Here is a 15,329-nt window from a genome sequence, read left to right on the forward strand (position 1 = left end):
GAAAGGAATGGGCTCTTAGGGATACACCAGCCCAGTTTTCCTATCATTTAGATTAGAGCAACTGAGGCCGGAGTGGAAAAGTGACTTCCCCAGGGTACTCCCTCCATGCATATCCCTTGCTCATCCCACATCCCTCGCCTGGTCCAAATCCCAGTGCCCTACAGGTGAACACTGATGCACATAACCAACCATTGCTCATGCCCGCTTTCTCTGACTCATGAGTTGCTTTCCAAGGGCCACGAGACAAAAGGGCGGCTGCTAATTCAGCATTCCAACCACCTCTTCTTGCCTCCGACACATTTTTTTTTTTTTCACCAGCTAGACACTAATAGCCAGCAGAGAGTTTATTGGCATAATTTCTCCAGAAAGAGGCTGGAAGACTTAGCAGGTTCAAGCTTTAACATTTTTATCAAGAGTCCCAAAGGGCCACACTTTTCCCCTCCCGTCATCACCCCCAACCCCAAATATGGCTTTCTCTACCTCGGGCTGCCAGGACCCGCAGAGCAGAAACAGCACAGGCCAAACCAGCAGGCACGTGACACATTATTGAATCAACTGAGCAAGCAACCACCTGGGAGCCATCTTTGTTAAGGGCAAAATAAGACGCTCGTGACACTGGAGGATACAGAAAAGACAGGACTATCTTGATTCTTCTGAAGGAGTGAGGGAGGCTGGATGGGGTAAAAAACATGTTCTCAGAAAACATGCAAAGAAAGGCTTCACAAACAACTAAGATCACACGAATATCAGTATCTCCCAAACTTCCCTTTTCAAAGATGGCCACCCCTGCTGTCCATTCAGAGGGAGCACACAGCAGAGTCTACTGGGTGTGGAGAGAGAGAGAGACAGGCAGCGGGAGAGATTTAGTTTTCCACAAAGGTTGTTAGTTTTGTTTTGTTTTTCCTTTATTGATGGAATTTAAAGTGCATATAACTGAAGGCAAAGTCCAAGGCCTAGAGAAAGAGATGAGGCCCGAGAAAGAGGCTCAGAGATTCTAAAGGCGGCAGAAGGATACCCACCTAAAAAGGCCACTTGAGCTGCGAAAAGGATGGGGCAGAGAGGCAGAAAATGGGAAAAAGAGAAAGGGGATGGGGGTGGGGTGGGGGTCGGGGGAAGTGTTTGGGAGGAAGAAGACAAATACCGTTTCAGAAATGCAGACCAAGATGCATAGGGGAAGCTAGTCTAGATCCCGGGTAGGGAAAGATGGGCTGACCTTCAGGCAGGAATGCTAGTTTTAGGAAACGTGAGAAGGGGAGAAACAAGAAGAGCGATAGCCTCTGACCAGGACACTGCACCCCAGGGGCCCTTCGGATGATAGCAGAAGTGGTGGGGCTTCTTCCCTGGAGACCGAAAGGGGGTCTCAGGAGACTCCGGCCAGCCAGGGGGGAGGCAGGGGCTGGGGACCTTGACCGGGGGCCTTCCAGAGCTCCCTGTGGAAGGCCTCTTCCCTCTGCTCCTGGACCGTGGCCGGGCCACACTTACCCACACAGGCCGTGCCGTCCTCGTTGGGCTCGTAGCCCCGACTGCACCTCTTGTTGGTCCGGCACCTGTAGCTTCCGTATGTGTTGACACACACGGGCTTGTCTCGAGGACACACGAATGGGAACTGGATGCATTCGTTGGTGTCTGAAAGGTGAGGGGAGTCAGTCACTCACCGGCGGGGTGTGGGTGGCAGGTCCTTGCCCTCCCCCGACCCAACCCCGTGATGACCTGGGGCATGTCCCTTCTCTCTGGGCCATGACTTGCTCACTTTGGTCCCCTTGGCGGGCTCCTCCTGTACTTGACCTTGACCTCAGGGGGGCGCCCAGGCTCAGTCCCGGGGTCTTCTCTTCTCTCACACTCTCTCTAGGTGGTCCCTTCACACAGGAATCATTCTAGACCGCCCATCTCCAGCCACAACTCTCCCTGGGGCTCCAGACATGTCACTCTGTCTACCAGGCATCTCAAACTCGCTAGGTCCAAATGGAACTCCAGATTTCCCCTAGCGCTCAAGCCTCTTCTGCCCCTACCATTCCCATCTTCCCCAGCTCAATCAACGCCACCATCAGCCACTCGGCTGCACGAGCCGACATCGGAATGATCCCCGATTCCTCGGTGCTCTTTACCCTGTCAGTTCTGCCCCCACGGGACCACTTTCATCTGTCCACCTCCTTTTCACTCCTCTGCCACCAGCAGCTCTTGTCTGGATCTCTGCAGCTGCCTCCTGCCTGGCCTCCTGGCTCACCCCTCCCCCACACTGCTTATAGGGTTCTTAACTTATTTCATCCAGCTTTTGGGTCACATGTTTGTGGTCTGTCTCTCCGACTAGAACGAATGCCCCTCCAGGGCAGGTGCTTGGCTTGCACCCCCAGCACATCAGAGGCACACAGATGTCTGCTGGGTGATGAAAGGAAGAGGTGGCTGCCCTGGGGAACACATAGGGTCTTCCCAGCACCCAGGGGAGAGGCTAGAATCTCTGTGCATGTGCACCGTCTGTTTAGAGTGGCCATGTGGGGGCAGGAAGAGCGGAGGGGACTGATTTCCTCCACAAGCCACCCTTTCAGCCAGCCTCCTCCAGTTCCCACCTGTGGTCCTGCGCCCATGCAGCACCTTTCGTCAGAACACTTTCCCGCTCTGCCTCGTGAACTCCTCATCACCCCTCAGCTCTCAACTTAGACCTTACTTTCTCTGGGACACTTTCTCGGCCCCTCCCTAGACTGCTCGAGGGCCCCACCTGTGTGTTCCCACAGCAGCCCCCCCACCCCACCCCAGCCCTGCTCCTGCCGTGTGGTCATCGCTGTTTACTCAGGTGCCCCTCCCACTGGCTCTAAGATCCACAAGGGTAAGGACTGTGTCTGTCTTGTTCACAACTGCATCTCAGTAGCAAACCCAGTGGCACGGGCTGATGAGCATCTGCCAAGGGGACTCGGGAGGAGGGCTGCCTGAGCATCTAAAGGCAGGTGGAGGAGTTCCCGTTGTGCCGCAGTGGAAACGAACCCAACTAGGAACCATGAGGTTTCGGGTTTGATCCCTGGCCTTGCCCAGTGGGTTTAGGACCCGGCGTTGCCGTGAGCTGTGGTGTAGGTTGCAGATGTGGCTCAGACCCCACATTGCTGTGGCTGTGGTGTAGGCTGGCAGCTGTAGCTCCAATTAGACCCCTAGCCTGGGAACCTCCGTATGCTATGGGTGCGGCCCTAAAAAACAAAAAATAAAAATAAATAAAATATACACAATAAAGGCAGGTAGAACCTTTGGCCTGACCCCTCAGTGTTGGTCATCGGAATGGGAGACATTGGGTGGAAGGTCTTCCCAGGGCTGAGCCTCCAAGCTGCCCCTTAGCCATTCCAGGCCTTCAGGGGACTTTTAGAAGGTCACTGGACCCTCACAAAGCTGCCTCAGAGAGCCTGGCAGGGCTGCAGTTACCTGCCCCCCAGTACTGCACAAGGCTGCGATCTCCCTTCTGTGCTGTGACCACACCCACACCCTGGTTGGCTCCAAAGACCCCTGGCCGTGCCCACCCTTCCTCCCCACAGCTCCCTTGCTTGCTCCTTGCTGGGTGGAGAATGTGTCCCTGCTCTGGGCACCCTGGCCGCTGGACCAGGCCTCACTGCGAGCACCGGCCAGGTGGCTGTGCATCTCCTCCCCAGGCTCCTTCTCTCTGTATCCATGGCAGGAAGCACTGCCAATCCCCAGAGCTGCAGTGATTCAGCCTGCTGGTCGCTACCATCACTCCTGCTTTGCTGAGTCACATGGCGGTTATCTTGGCATCTGGAGCCCCAGGGACAAGCAGCCCCTTGTCTGCAACCCAAGCCTTGTTGGGGCCTAGACTGACATTCCCCAGCAAGATTTTGGCCTCTACCCTGTCCCCTGGTACCTGCAAACAACTTACCCATGCAATGGCCATTTTCTTGCTGGGAGAATCCTTGGCCGCACTGCAAGGCAAGCAGAAGCGGAGGCAATAGTGAGTTGAGAAGATCCCATCCCAGGTCCTCACAGCTGCAGAGCAGCTGTCACCCTGACCCCAGAATGAGGGGTGCTCTTAGCGCCGAGCCTGGGAGAGCCCCTCCCTGCCAGGACTCCCCTGCACTGAGAACTGGAGACTGGGGGGAAGGCCAAGAGCAGATCCAGTGCAAGCTCTTGCTCATTCGCTTCGCATGGGAGCCACATGCCTGCGCTGGGACATCCCTCCTGTGGCATCGCCCTGAGACCGAGGTCGGGTCTCTGGAAGGCCAAGTGTAAAGAGGAGTGGAGATACTTTTTGCTGTGGATGCTCACTCTCTGCACCCTCTTCTCTGAGAATCTTCCCCACTCATAGGGATGGGTGCCTGCAAGCCAGGTTCCCCTCCGGAGACAGAAAATGTCAACTGCTGGAAATGGCAAATGATGGGATGCTGATGAGGGTTACTGGGGAAGAAGGATGCCCCTGCCCCTGAGCCAGAGCACTAATGACAAAGGTCCTTGAGCGCCTGGTTCCTACTCACCCCGAGGTTTCCCTGCTTTTTGTGAGCTCCCCAGAAGCCTTCCTCTTATTCGCAAGGGCCTGGTCCTTTCCAGAGTGGCCCAGAGCTCTTCCTCCCAGAGCCCCCAGAAGCCCTGCCCCACCCTTAGAAGCAGCAGGAGGCTTTGTCAGAGCCTTGGAAAGAACCAGGAATGACCCGGGGCTAGTTCTTAACTCTGTTTACAACTGGCTGTGCAGTTTTAATAGGTTCTCTTTCTAGGTCTCAGTTTTCCTCTTCTGTAGAATGGGCACAAAGATACTTGTGCTTCAATACCCCAGGATTTCTGTGAGTAGCGGAAGAGATGTGGGTGTGATACTGGTGTGCAAACTACAAATGGAGGAATCATTATGAAGCCCACCCTTTGCTAAGAAGATTTCCATTATTTCTAGAAACAAAGTCTGCAGAGTCCTGGGACTCCAGCTTCAGCCCAGGGGGTTGTGGGTGGGGCCTGCTTTTCTGGTCTTTTTCTGAGGCCCAGACGCCTTAGCTCACCTCCAGTGGGGCCGGGTCCTGAACTTTGTCCTCATCCCGGGGATAGGGAATCTCCAGCACAGAGTTCATCTCCCCACTGGCCACATTCCGGCTTGCCATCTTGCCATCTGGCCATGTCACCTCCACGCTGCTGGCTTCATCCTTCCCTGTAGGATGGAAGGAAAAAGGGTCAGTCACAGAGGAGGGGGACAGGGAGGGACTCTCAGCAAAAGTATCGTCATTCATTTATTCATTCCCCTAATAAAAAATATGAACTGAACACCGTTCTAAGTGCTGGAGAAAGTGTGAACCAGGCAGACGAGAACAATGCCGCCCAAGAGGACCTCTACAATGATGGCCATGTGGCCGCCGAGCACCTGCAGTGGGATGGGCGTGATAAGGACCTGAATTTTAAATTCTGTTTAATTTTCACTAATTTACATTTAAATGGCCACACGTGGCTAGTGGCTACCGTACTGGACAGCACGGTTCTAGAACTTACATTCTCATGGTTAGGTCAACAAACAGGAGGCTGTTCTAGGGAAGAAGGTAAAGCCTGGTGATCAACAGGTTGACTTTGAAGTCCTGGGTTCCAGTCTTTTTCTTTTTCCTTTTTCTTGTTTTTCTTTTTTAGGGCCCCACCTGTAGCATACGGAAGGTCCCAGGCTAGGGGTTGAATCGGAGCTGTAGCTGCCGGCCTACACCACAGCCACAGCAACACAGGATATGAGCTACATCTGTGACCTACACCACAGCTCACGGCTCAGATCCTTAACCCACTGAACGAGGCCAGGGATTGAACCTGCATCCTCACGGATCCTAGTCAGGTCCTTAACTCGCTGAGACACAGTGGGAACTCCCCGGGTTCAAATCTTGGCGGTGCCACGTATCTAGCATGTCGGGAAGGACATGGTGGGGGATGGGCACGTGGGAGACCTTTACCTCTGCCCGGCTGTGTAATCTCGGGCACGTCACATTTTTTTGGTCTTTGTGTTTACATCAATATTTATAGTCTGCTGGGGCCGTCACAGGGAATGTCCCTATTTTCAGGGAGCTTCCCCTCTAGTGGGGATACACAGGCACACAGATGAACAAATAAATACTGACAATCTCTATGAAGAAAACAAAGACAGGGTGATGGGCAGAGAGGAAGTAAGAGTTGGCTGGGGCCTTTTCTATTGGGGGAAGGGCTCTTGGGGAGAGGGATTTGAGCCAAGCTCTAAATAAAAGCTGAGGGGACAAAGACCAGGAAGGCAGAGGGCACAGGAGGAAGATCATTCTGCAAAGCTGAGATGTTTCCAAAAACTACCGGTGGTGAAGCTCAGAGAATATTCACAGGGAATCCAGCCACACATCCTTTAAAGCAGTGTGTTGCATCATTGGCAGAGAGCAGGCTGGAAAGATTTGTCAGGTGTTTAGGCATTGTCAAAGCGGCCCCGGCTCCCTGCTTAAGGCATCAGGCCCGTCACCGAGACAAGGTCAGGCTAATGGTGATGGATCGGGGTGGGGAGGAGGTGGGGGCTGGGCCTCACCTGCAGGGAGAGGCCCTTCTCTGGTCAGGCACCTGGGAGAGAGGGCAGTGCTTAGCCCAGGTAGGAGGGAGGGGGCAGGCCCCACTTTGTCCCCTCCCAGGGCTGGCCAGATATGGCTCGGTGCTTAGGGGTCCATAGATCCAGACACTCCCCCGCAAGCATCATTCGTGGGCTGAATAAATGATGTCACCCACACGCAGGTGCTACTTTCCCCTTTCCTGTATCTAGACATTGCCAGGAAACAAGGGAAACTAAAATTCGAATGCTGTCGAATTCATCGCAGCTTTTGATCCCTCCCGTCCACCAGTGCCTTTTACAATGGTTGCTACCGTGGGGGCCGCGGGTAGTCTGTGGAAGATTTTCATGTACAAAAGGGGTTCTCCTATTTCAGAAAAGCATGGAAGCCACGTCCAAACTTGGAGGGCAATCTCTGTGCAGATGCCTCTGGGCCGAGGTCCGCTCTGAGGTGGGAGCTGAGACAGCACGGCGTGGAAGGACCCAGCTGCATCTCTCTCCCCGAGTCCCAACACGTCAGTCTGGGGCTTCCGGAGGAAGGTCACCTTGAGAGCCACATCATCCGCTTCCTGAGCCTGCCTGTGTTTGGTCCCCTTTTGCTCCCTGCGACCCAAGGTCTCCAGAGCCACCTCATGGTAGCGTTCCAGCCTCGGGCAGCCTCTGCCTGCGTGGGCATGGGCACGGCAGAGCAGCACCCCCCGCCCCCCGCCCCATGTGGTACAGCTTCTCTTCCCACAGAGACTCCCCCTTTCAGACCAGGCTTACTGGTTCTGGAGTTGGCTTTATTAAGCCAGAAAACATTTCATATAAACCCCTACTCCCCCGCTTCCTCCTTCCACAAGAATTCATGTTGGCGAAGGGGATGAAAATAGGATTGGGGCTTGTCCACTGCCTGCACTTCTGTTTTGAAACAGCCTCTTGAAGTTCAAAAGATGGGCATTTTTAGGGTCTTCAGCACCCAAATTAAGTGGCAGATATAAAAAGTAAACATTTTTCCATTTTAAAAAATGGAGACAAAGAAAAGCAAATGTTTCTCACCTAAGCCAACAGACCGGCTACATGAATACATTTTCCAGCCTGACAGAAGTGCCACAAATAACTCAAAAGAGTTGCCGAATATTCATAGACACACACAAATTTACATCCTGCATCTGAATCTTGCTTCCTGCCTTCCTCCCAACCCAGGGAGGAGGGGCAGGGGCTCAGAGGTAAGTCAGCCACGGGGAACACATCTCCTTTGCCACTGATTATTTTGCCACCTTGGGGGACCCTCTCGGGGCCTCAGTTTCCTCATCTGGAAAGTGGGAGTTCTAGCCCATCAAAGAAAGACCGGTCTTCTTTCTTGGAATGTGAGCCCTGTCCTGGCTGAGGGTCACCCGCAGGGCTCCTATCCTCATCATTTCTAAGCTGGGGGCTGGGGGGCGGGCACACCCTGTGGTTCACAAAGGGCTTTCCACTTGTTGGCAATGACACTAGAGAGTGTGCACCCCAAACTGTGCCAGGTGGTTCTCGGTGTGACTGCCTTGGATCACACAGCATCTCCACGAGAAGGTACTCATTTGATCATTTCTGTTTTAGAGTTGAGGGGGATGAGATTTGGAGAGGTGAAGGGAATTACTCAGTTACCCGGACGGGAATGTCTGATCCCAAAGCCTGTATCTGCTAAACCTCTGTTCTACTGCCCAGTCCGCCCCCGGGCCAAGCATCATGCAGGGATCTCTGGGATTTAGCAGGAAGGCGACGGACCCAGGCCCCATCCGGGAGGAGCTCAGCCCCGTGGGGCAATGAACATAGTGATTATGCTGTAATAAACTGGGAAAGCCCACCCATAGCGTTGGTACCACTTGGTGAGAGGGGTGGGTGTTAAAAGTCATTTCATGGCTTGTTGCAGGAATAACAGCTTGTGAGGCGGAGAAGAGAAGGAAGAAGCATTCCAGGCTGAGGCTACAGCATGTGGGCAAAGGTACAGGGGCATGAAAAGGGCGAGTATGTTGAAGATCAGGGAGAAGTTCAAAGCTGTCGAAGCAGAGGGTGAGTACGTGTGTCAGGTGAGGTGGGTGCGAGGAGAGACGGGGGGAAGGACACTGGAGCCTTCACAGGTGTGGCTGACTTAAATCTTCCCATTTACTCCGAGAGGGAGAGTTTATACCCACTCTCCAGATGCAGACACCGAGGATGGCAGGGTGCAGTGACTTGCAGGTGTCTGAGCTAGGACTGGAATCTGGGCTCCTGCCCCCAGGCCCGGCTGTTCCCCCTGCCCCAGAAATCTCAGGTTTTGAAGCAGCAGCACAAACGAGGGGGCCCAGCCCCCAGACATCACACAAGGGTGGCCTTTAAGCTTGCCAGACTGCTGGGGCCTGGGTGTTGAGGAGCTGGGTCGTGAACAGAGGAGGCCCCATTAAAAGCAGGAGGGAGTCGCCTCTGGCAGCTTTTAAAGGACAAAGGCCACAGAGGCACAGAGAATTGCGCTTTTCAGAAGAATTACAAGCACAACAGATGGTGGGAATACAGTTGGTGGAATATTTTTGCACTTTAATAAAGCAATTTCTATGTGGGCCACCGAATTTTCCCTCCCTAAATGAGCACCAGCCGGCTTGGAGGCAGCTCTGAGTCACTTGGAAACAATCGGCTGAAAGGAAGGCAGGGTGTGTATGTGTAGGGGATGGGGGTGCCTTCCAAGCCTGGGGAGGACTGGCCCAGTGGGGAGCCCCCTAGTGGGCGCTGGCGAGGCAAGGAGAGAACTGGCACTTGTTTTCATTTCCTGGGTTTGGTAGAGCTGGTTAGCCCTCTGCCAGCCAGGAACTGGAGAGCCCCGGGGGGGATAAGCAGGGATGGCTGTGCAGGGCTGGGATGTTGGTTCAGAGCAGCCAGGGTGCAGCGTGGCACCCAACAAGGGCTGTGAGCAGAAACGCTTATTTATTATTATTATTATTATTTTTTTTGTCTTTTTGCCTTTTCTAGGGCCGCTCCTGCAGCACATGGAGGTTCCCAGGCTAGGAGTCAAATCGGAGCTGTAGCTGCCGGCCTAGGCCAGAGCCACAGCAACGCGGGATTCGAGTTGGGTCTGCAACCTAAACCACAGCTCACGGCAACGCCGGATCCTTAACCCACGGAGCAAGGGCAGATCGAACCCACAACCTCTTGGTTCCTAGTCAGATTCGTTAACCAGTGAGCCACGATGGGAACTACCCGGGCTTATTTTTGAGCCCGGCGGGCCATCTGCACCAGGAGGAGCAGGGAGAGGCCAGGGTAGGGTGGAGAAGGACGGCAGAACTCCGCCAGGGGCTCCCCCTGAGCAGGGCTGCGTGGGACGGTTCTATAGGATGAAGCTGAGAGCGCTGTACACAACCTCTGGGAACCCCCAGAACATAAAACATAGCAAGGTCCCTGAGTTTTTATTAGGTGATGCGATGCAGTCCAGGAGGGCACGTGAGGTCTGAGAAAGCTGAGTCCTCTGCCCACAGCTCCCCACTGACCGGGCAAAGGCCTGCAGCCCCAGGAGGTGTTCATCCTCCAGCCAGTGAGTGAGGAGCTGCCCAGATGCGTGGGGAAAGGACGTGCAGGGGTGGGGGTGGGGGTGGGCACTGTCTTCTGAGAGGTGCACGTGGGCACCCACGCAGGTCTGCGGACTAGCCAAGCCTCCCAGCACACCTTGCTGCAAAGTCAGGAGGAGGCTGGGCGGGGGTGGTTCCCGGAGAGAGGAAGGAGCAGGGTCAGAGGGGCTGAGCAGGAGCGTTGGAAAGCGGGCTTCCTGCAGCCCTCTGCCCTTCCCGCACAGCCTGGAGCCACACGTCCACGCGCTCAGTCAGGGCAGCCCTTTCTATAGTCCTGTTCTGTACACGCTCCTTCTCACCCCAACCACCACAAAACACACGGCTCAGGACTGGAAACCTTTGAACTGTCTGTCGATAGGGGACCTGCTAAATAAATTATGAATGCAGCCACACAGTGAAACAGTGTGCCACTCGAAAGGAAAACAAAAGAGACATGCATGGACCTGGAATGAAGTCCAGGATATACGGGTAAGAATGAAAAAAAAGAGGTTTGGGCAATAATAGGGAGAGTGTAATCATTTCTGTTAAAAAAAAAATTCTATGGCATATTTGTCTATAAACATGCTCTCGTGTATTTTGCATGGAATAAAATCACATCAAAAAGCATGGAACTGGGAACAGCCCACCCAGGTTCAGTGTAGTCCTTACCTACCTTTCTATTCCCCTCACCTTGTCATGCATATTCTTTTTGTCACAACACTTAACATTGTCTAACATCTCATATACGCATCTCCTCTCCTCATTATGTTGATTAGGTACTATAGGCTACTCCTCCATCCACTAGAATCTAAAGTCGCCCATGGCAAGGGTTAGTGCTTGGCATATAGTAGGTGCTCAGTAAGTAAGTAGGCAAATGATACTGCGGGGGGGTGAAAGGAGAAAAATTTGGGGGGGTCTTTTTTGTTTTTTAGGGCCGCAACTGTGGCATATGGAGGTTCCCAGGCTAAGAGTCGAATCGGAGCTGTAGCTGCTGGCCACAGCCACAGCCACACAGGATCTGAGCCGTGTCTTCAACCTACAGCACAGCTCACAGCAACGCCAGATCCTTAAACCCACTGAGCAAGGCCAGGGAGCGAACCCACATCCTCATGGGTACTAATCGGGTTCGTTAACCACTGAGCCACAATGGGAACTCCGAAAGTTTTCTTTTTTGCTTAATATTCTCAACATAGTCGTGCGATTATGGGTTATTTTTACTTTCTTTTTTTATGATGCTATGTTTTCTAGTTTGTCTATAACCAATATATATTATTCTTACAGTCAGCAAAAAAAAAAATAAATAAATAAATAAAGTCTTCTAAAAACAAACAAACAAAAAAAATTGCAAGGAGTTCCCATCGTGGTGCAGCGGAGGCAAATCCAACTAGGAACCGTGAGGTTGTGGGTTCCATCCCTGGCCTCGCTTGGTGGGTTAAGGATCCAGCCTTGCTGTGAGCTGTGGTGTAGGTCGCAGATGAAGCTCAGATCCTGTGTTACTGTGGCTGTGGTATAGGCCAGCAGGTGTAGCTCCGATTAGATCCCTAGCCTGGGAACCTCCATATGCCACGGGTGCGGCCCTAAAAATAAAAAAATAAATAAAAAATAAAAACAATTGCAAATCCTGCTTTCCCTGCAGGGCTCCTGGTGCCAGGACACCGACCCTGTGAGTGGCTCCTGGGCACATTCGCAGCCCTGCCCTCCCACAGTGAAGCCTGGCTTTGGCTTTCCGGGCTCTGCAACCCCCTCTGTTTAGCCCGCCCTCTCAGCCTGGCTCTGGGTGCCCCTGGGCTCCCTTCCCGGCTCCGTTCCCACCAGACCTTTCGTTCTATGGACATGGCGAACACCCCCAGCTCCGGCCTTTGTTCAAGCCAGCCCGGCCCCTGGGTGCTCTCCTCCGGCCCCCACCACACCTTCCAAATTCCTACCATCCTCCTAGACCTAGTTCGAGGCTCACTTCCTTGAAAAAACTGCCCAGATGGGGGTGAAATTTTCCTGCCTTAGTGCTCTCAGAGCCACTGGGCCAGTGCGATGGCACATCTGATGGCAAGTCTGTTTGCATGAGGGCTCCAGCGTCCATCTGTCTCTTTCATGGGACTGAGCCTGGAGGGCAGGGAGAATTTCTGTATTTCATTTGTCTCTGCCACGTCTCTCTGTGTCTCTTGGTCTCCCCTGGGCCCCGTCTCGGTCTCCCCATTGTTCTTGCTTTTTCCATTTTCCATCTGGCCTTCCCATCAGCTCCCTCTCTTTCTGCCTCCTTGCTGGCCCCTCCATCAGTCAGGAGGGCCTGTGCTCTGGTAGATCCTTCCGGATGGTGGGGCCTTGGAGCTGCAGGGATGGAGGCCTCCTGCCTCTTGCCTGTCCACCTGCTGCCCCACTGCCTGCTAAGTGGCCTCAGGGAATCTCACTGCCAGGCCCAAGACTGACCTGCAGGGGCCGGTCCCCAAGCGTCACCTTCCTTCTGTACCTTTCTGGGAGGGGATGTGGCAACAGAGAGGAGGCTGCGGGGGACCCGTGGCACAGTTTGAACCAGCATTCAGAGCCAGAACAAATCCCCAGGCTTTGCAAAACAGCAAGGATTGGCAGTCAGGAGGGATCCCAGGCTGGTGCAGCCTCCAAAATCCTGAGCAGCGGGGAGGCGGACAGTCAGGAAGAGGGACAGAGGCTCTTGTACCACCATAATCTCCCCCAATGGCTCTGCTGTGGCTGCCCAGCTGAAGAAGCAGATCTGTTCTCTTGGCAGGGGCAGATACTGGCCAGAGAAGAGACCCAAGAAGACTCCAAACACACATTTCAAAATAGCAGAGGCAGCCATGGGATGGGGAAGGAGAACCCGGCCCCAGTCCTGGTCTCACTGCTGATGGCTTTGTGAGCCTCCATTTCCACATCTGTACAATGGAGCTGATATCCAAGCCAGGTACGTGGATAAGCATCCTGCCCACGATACCATGGCAGTCATCCCGGTGTGGGTGGTCTCACTTGGGTCAGCTGGTAACTGTGGGGTCATGGATGTCCAGTTAAGAAAGAGGCAGAGCAGGAGGACGTTGGCTGGCTGCACACAGAGCAGCTATGGGAAGGCCAGCAGTCAGTCACCGTGGTTACGAATTCAGACTGTGTGTTCAAGAAGCTGGGGTCCAAACCCAGCCCTTCCTACTTTCTGGAGGGGTGATTCCGGGCAGGTTACTTAACTCAGCCTCAGTTTCCTGACCTGCAGAATGGGGGTTATGATTCCTAATGCATCCTGTTGTGGTGAGGTTGGGATGAGGTGTCTTGAGCAAAACACTTTGCCCACTGAGGGGCAGAGACTAAGTGCTTAGTTTACAGTTGGCTACTGCTATTTTGCAAGCGAGGGCCACGTATTTCAAAGTCATCTTGTACTTTTAGGGCCAGCCTAGCAAACGGCTGCCTTAAAAGTGACAGACTTCCAACTGCGGGCCAACCCACCCAGGGTGAAATAGCCTGAGAACACGCTCAGATAAGCCGGCCTTGGGTGCCCTAAATATTTATGCTTCTTTTTCAGACTATATAAATATTATGTGTTGCCTATAAAAATTGGAAAACACTCACACACACCCAATATGGAAGAAAATAAAAATCACATCCACAGGCAGGTCTGGATTTGCATCCCAGCTCTGCCACTTACCTAGCACGGGACCTGGGGAGGCTTTCTTAATTGTTCTGATACTCAGTTTTCCATGAGGATGAAATGAAATAAGAAAAGTGTCACCACACCTGGAATGATACTGATCCAGCCACTCAGAGAGGACACTGTTTATACTTTTCAGATTTTCTTTTGGTTTTTCGTATTAACGTATACACATATATATTTGTTACTTAGAGACCATATTGTCTACCTTTTTTTTTTTTTTTTTTTTTTTTGCTTTTTAGAGCCGCACTAGCGGCATATGGAAGTTCCAGGCTAGGGGTCTAATCAGAGTTGTTGCTGCCGGCGTACACCAGAGCCACAGCAACACCAGCTCCGAGCTGAGTCTGAGACCTACACCACAGCTCACGGCAACGCCGGATCCTTAACCCACTGAGCGAGGCCAGGGATCGAACCTGCAACCTCATGGTTCCTAGTCGGATTCGTTTCTGCAGCACACCATGGGAACTCGGCCTACTCTTTTTATATTAACATTGTATCAACTCATGAGGTGCTAACACATGGGGGAGAGTGACTGATTTTGAACCTAGGTATATTTGACTCAAATGTTTTCTTAACCATTGGGTTTTAGTAAAGACTCTCTTGCCCCTCTCACCACTTGCAGTGTTTCTCAACATTTTTTCCATTACTCCACTTCCTCCCTAACAAGGCTTTTAAGAGTTTTTTCCTCTAATTCCCACCCTCAGTGTCTTTTTTAAAAAAAGCTTTATTTTGGAAGTTCCCGTAGTGGCTCAGTGGTTAGCAAACCCGACTGGCATCCATGAGGATGTGGGTTTGATCCCTGGCCTTGCTCGGTGGGTTAAGGATCCAACATTGCCATGAGCTGTGGTGTAGGTTGCTGACATGGCTTGGATCCTGCGTGGCTGTGGCTGTGGCTGCGGCTCTGATTAAACCCCTAGGCTGGGAACCTCCATGTGCTACGGGTGCAGCCCTAAAAAGACCAAAAAAAAAAAAAAAGTTTTATTTTGAAAGAATTATTGATTCACAGGAAGTTGCAAAGAGAGCACAGAGGGGTCTTGTATACCTTTCATCCAGTTTCCCCCAAATGGTTACACCTTACTTAACTGTAATACAATATCAAAACCAGGAAATTGACCTTGGTACAGTGTGTGTCTAAGTTCTCTGTTGTTTTATCATCTGCAGATTCCTGCAGCCACCACCATAATGAACAGAACTGCTCCATCACCACAAAGACCTCCCTGGGGCTATCCCTTTAGAGTTATTCCCACCTCTCTCCTTTTCACCATTTCTAACCTCCAGCAACCATCTATTTTCCATCTCTATAATTTTGTCATTTTAAGAACATTCTATACATGGAATCAACAATATGTGACTTTTTGAGACTGTTTTTTTTTTACCCACCATAATGCCCGTGAGAGCTATCCAAGTTGCTGTGTGTATCAAGAGTCCTTTTGGAGTTCCTGTTGTGGCTCAGTGGTTAATGAATCTGACTAGCATCCATGAGGACGTAGGTTCGATCCCTGGCCTCTCTCAGTGGGTTAAGGATCCAATGTTGCTATAAGCTGTGGTGTAGGGCGGATCCTGTGTTGCTATGGCTGTGGCTGTGGCCGGCAGCTACAGCTCCAATTTGACCCCTAGCCTGGGAACTTCCACATGACACAGGTGCAGCCTTAAAAAG

The 15,329-nt window shown here is 52.6% G+C and overlaps 1 protein-coding gene and 1 long non-coding RNA gene across 4 annotated transcripts in view; one reads left to right on the forward strand and one right to left on the reverse strand.

The window, feature by feature from the left end:
- CRTAC1 (cartilage acidic protein 1) overlaps positions 330-15,329 on the reverse strand; it is a 153,651-nt gene continuing 138,651 nt past the window's right edge. For 2 of the 3 annotated variants that reach the window (XM_021074418.1, XM_021074419.1), the window contains exons 12-15: positions 4,971-5,116; positions 3,869-3,911; positions 1,483-1,626; positions 330-1,037 (exon numbers count right to left, since the gene is read on the reverse strand). In XM_021074418.1, the coding sequence (XP_020930077.1) occupies positions 919-1,037; positions 1,483-1,626; positions 3,869-3,911; positions 4,971-5,116 (452 nt within the window). In that variant the 3' untranslated portion in view covers positions 330-918. The remainder of the gene's footprint in view (positions 1,038-1,482; positions 1,627-3,868; positions 3,912-4,970; positions 5,117-15,329) is intronic. The other variant, XM_021074420.1, reaches the window with a different exon arrangement.
- On the forward strand, positions 7,366-15,213 carry LOC102159656. The gene is made up of 3 exons (XR_309569.3): positions 7,366-8,527; positions 12,770-12,943; positions 14,834-15,213. It is a non-coding gene; the product is annotated as an uncharacterized LOC102159656 (long non-coding RNA).

Source organism: Sus scrofa, chromosome 14 (genome assembly GCF_000003025.6).
Source record: "Sus scrofa isolate TJ Tabasco breed Duroc chromosome 14, Sscrofa11.1, whole genome shotgun sequence".
Taxonomy (NCBI): Eukaryota; Metazoa; Chordata; class Mammalia; order Artiodactyla; family Suidae; genus Sus; species Sus scrofa.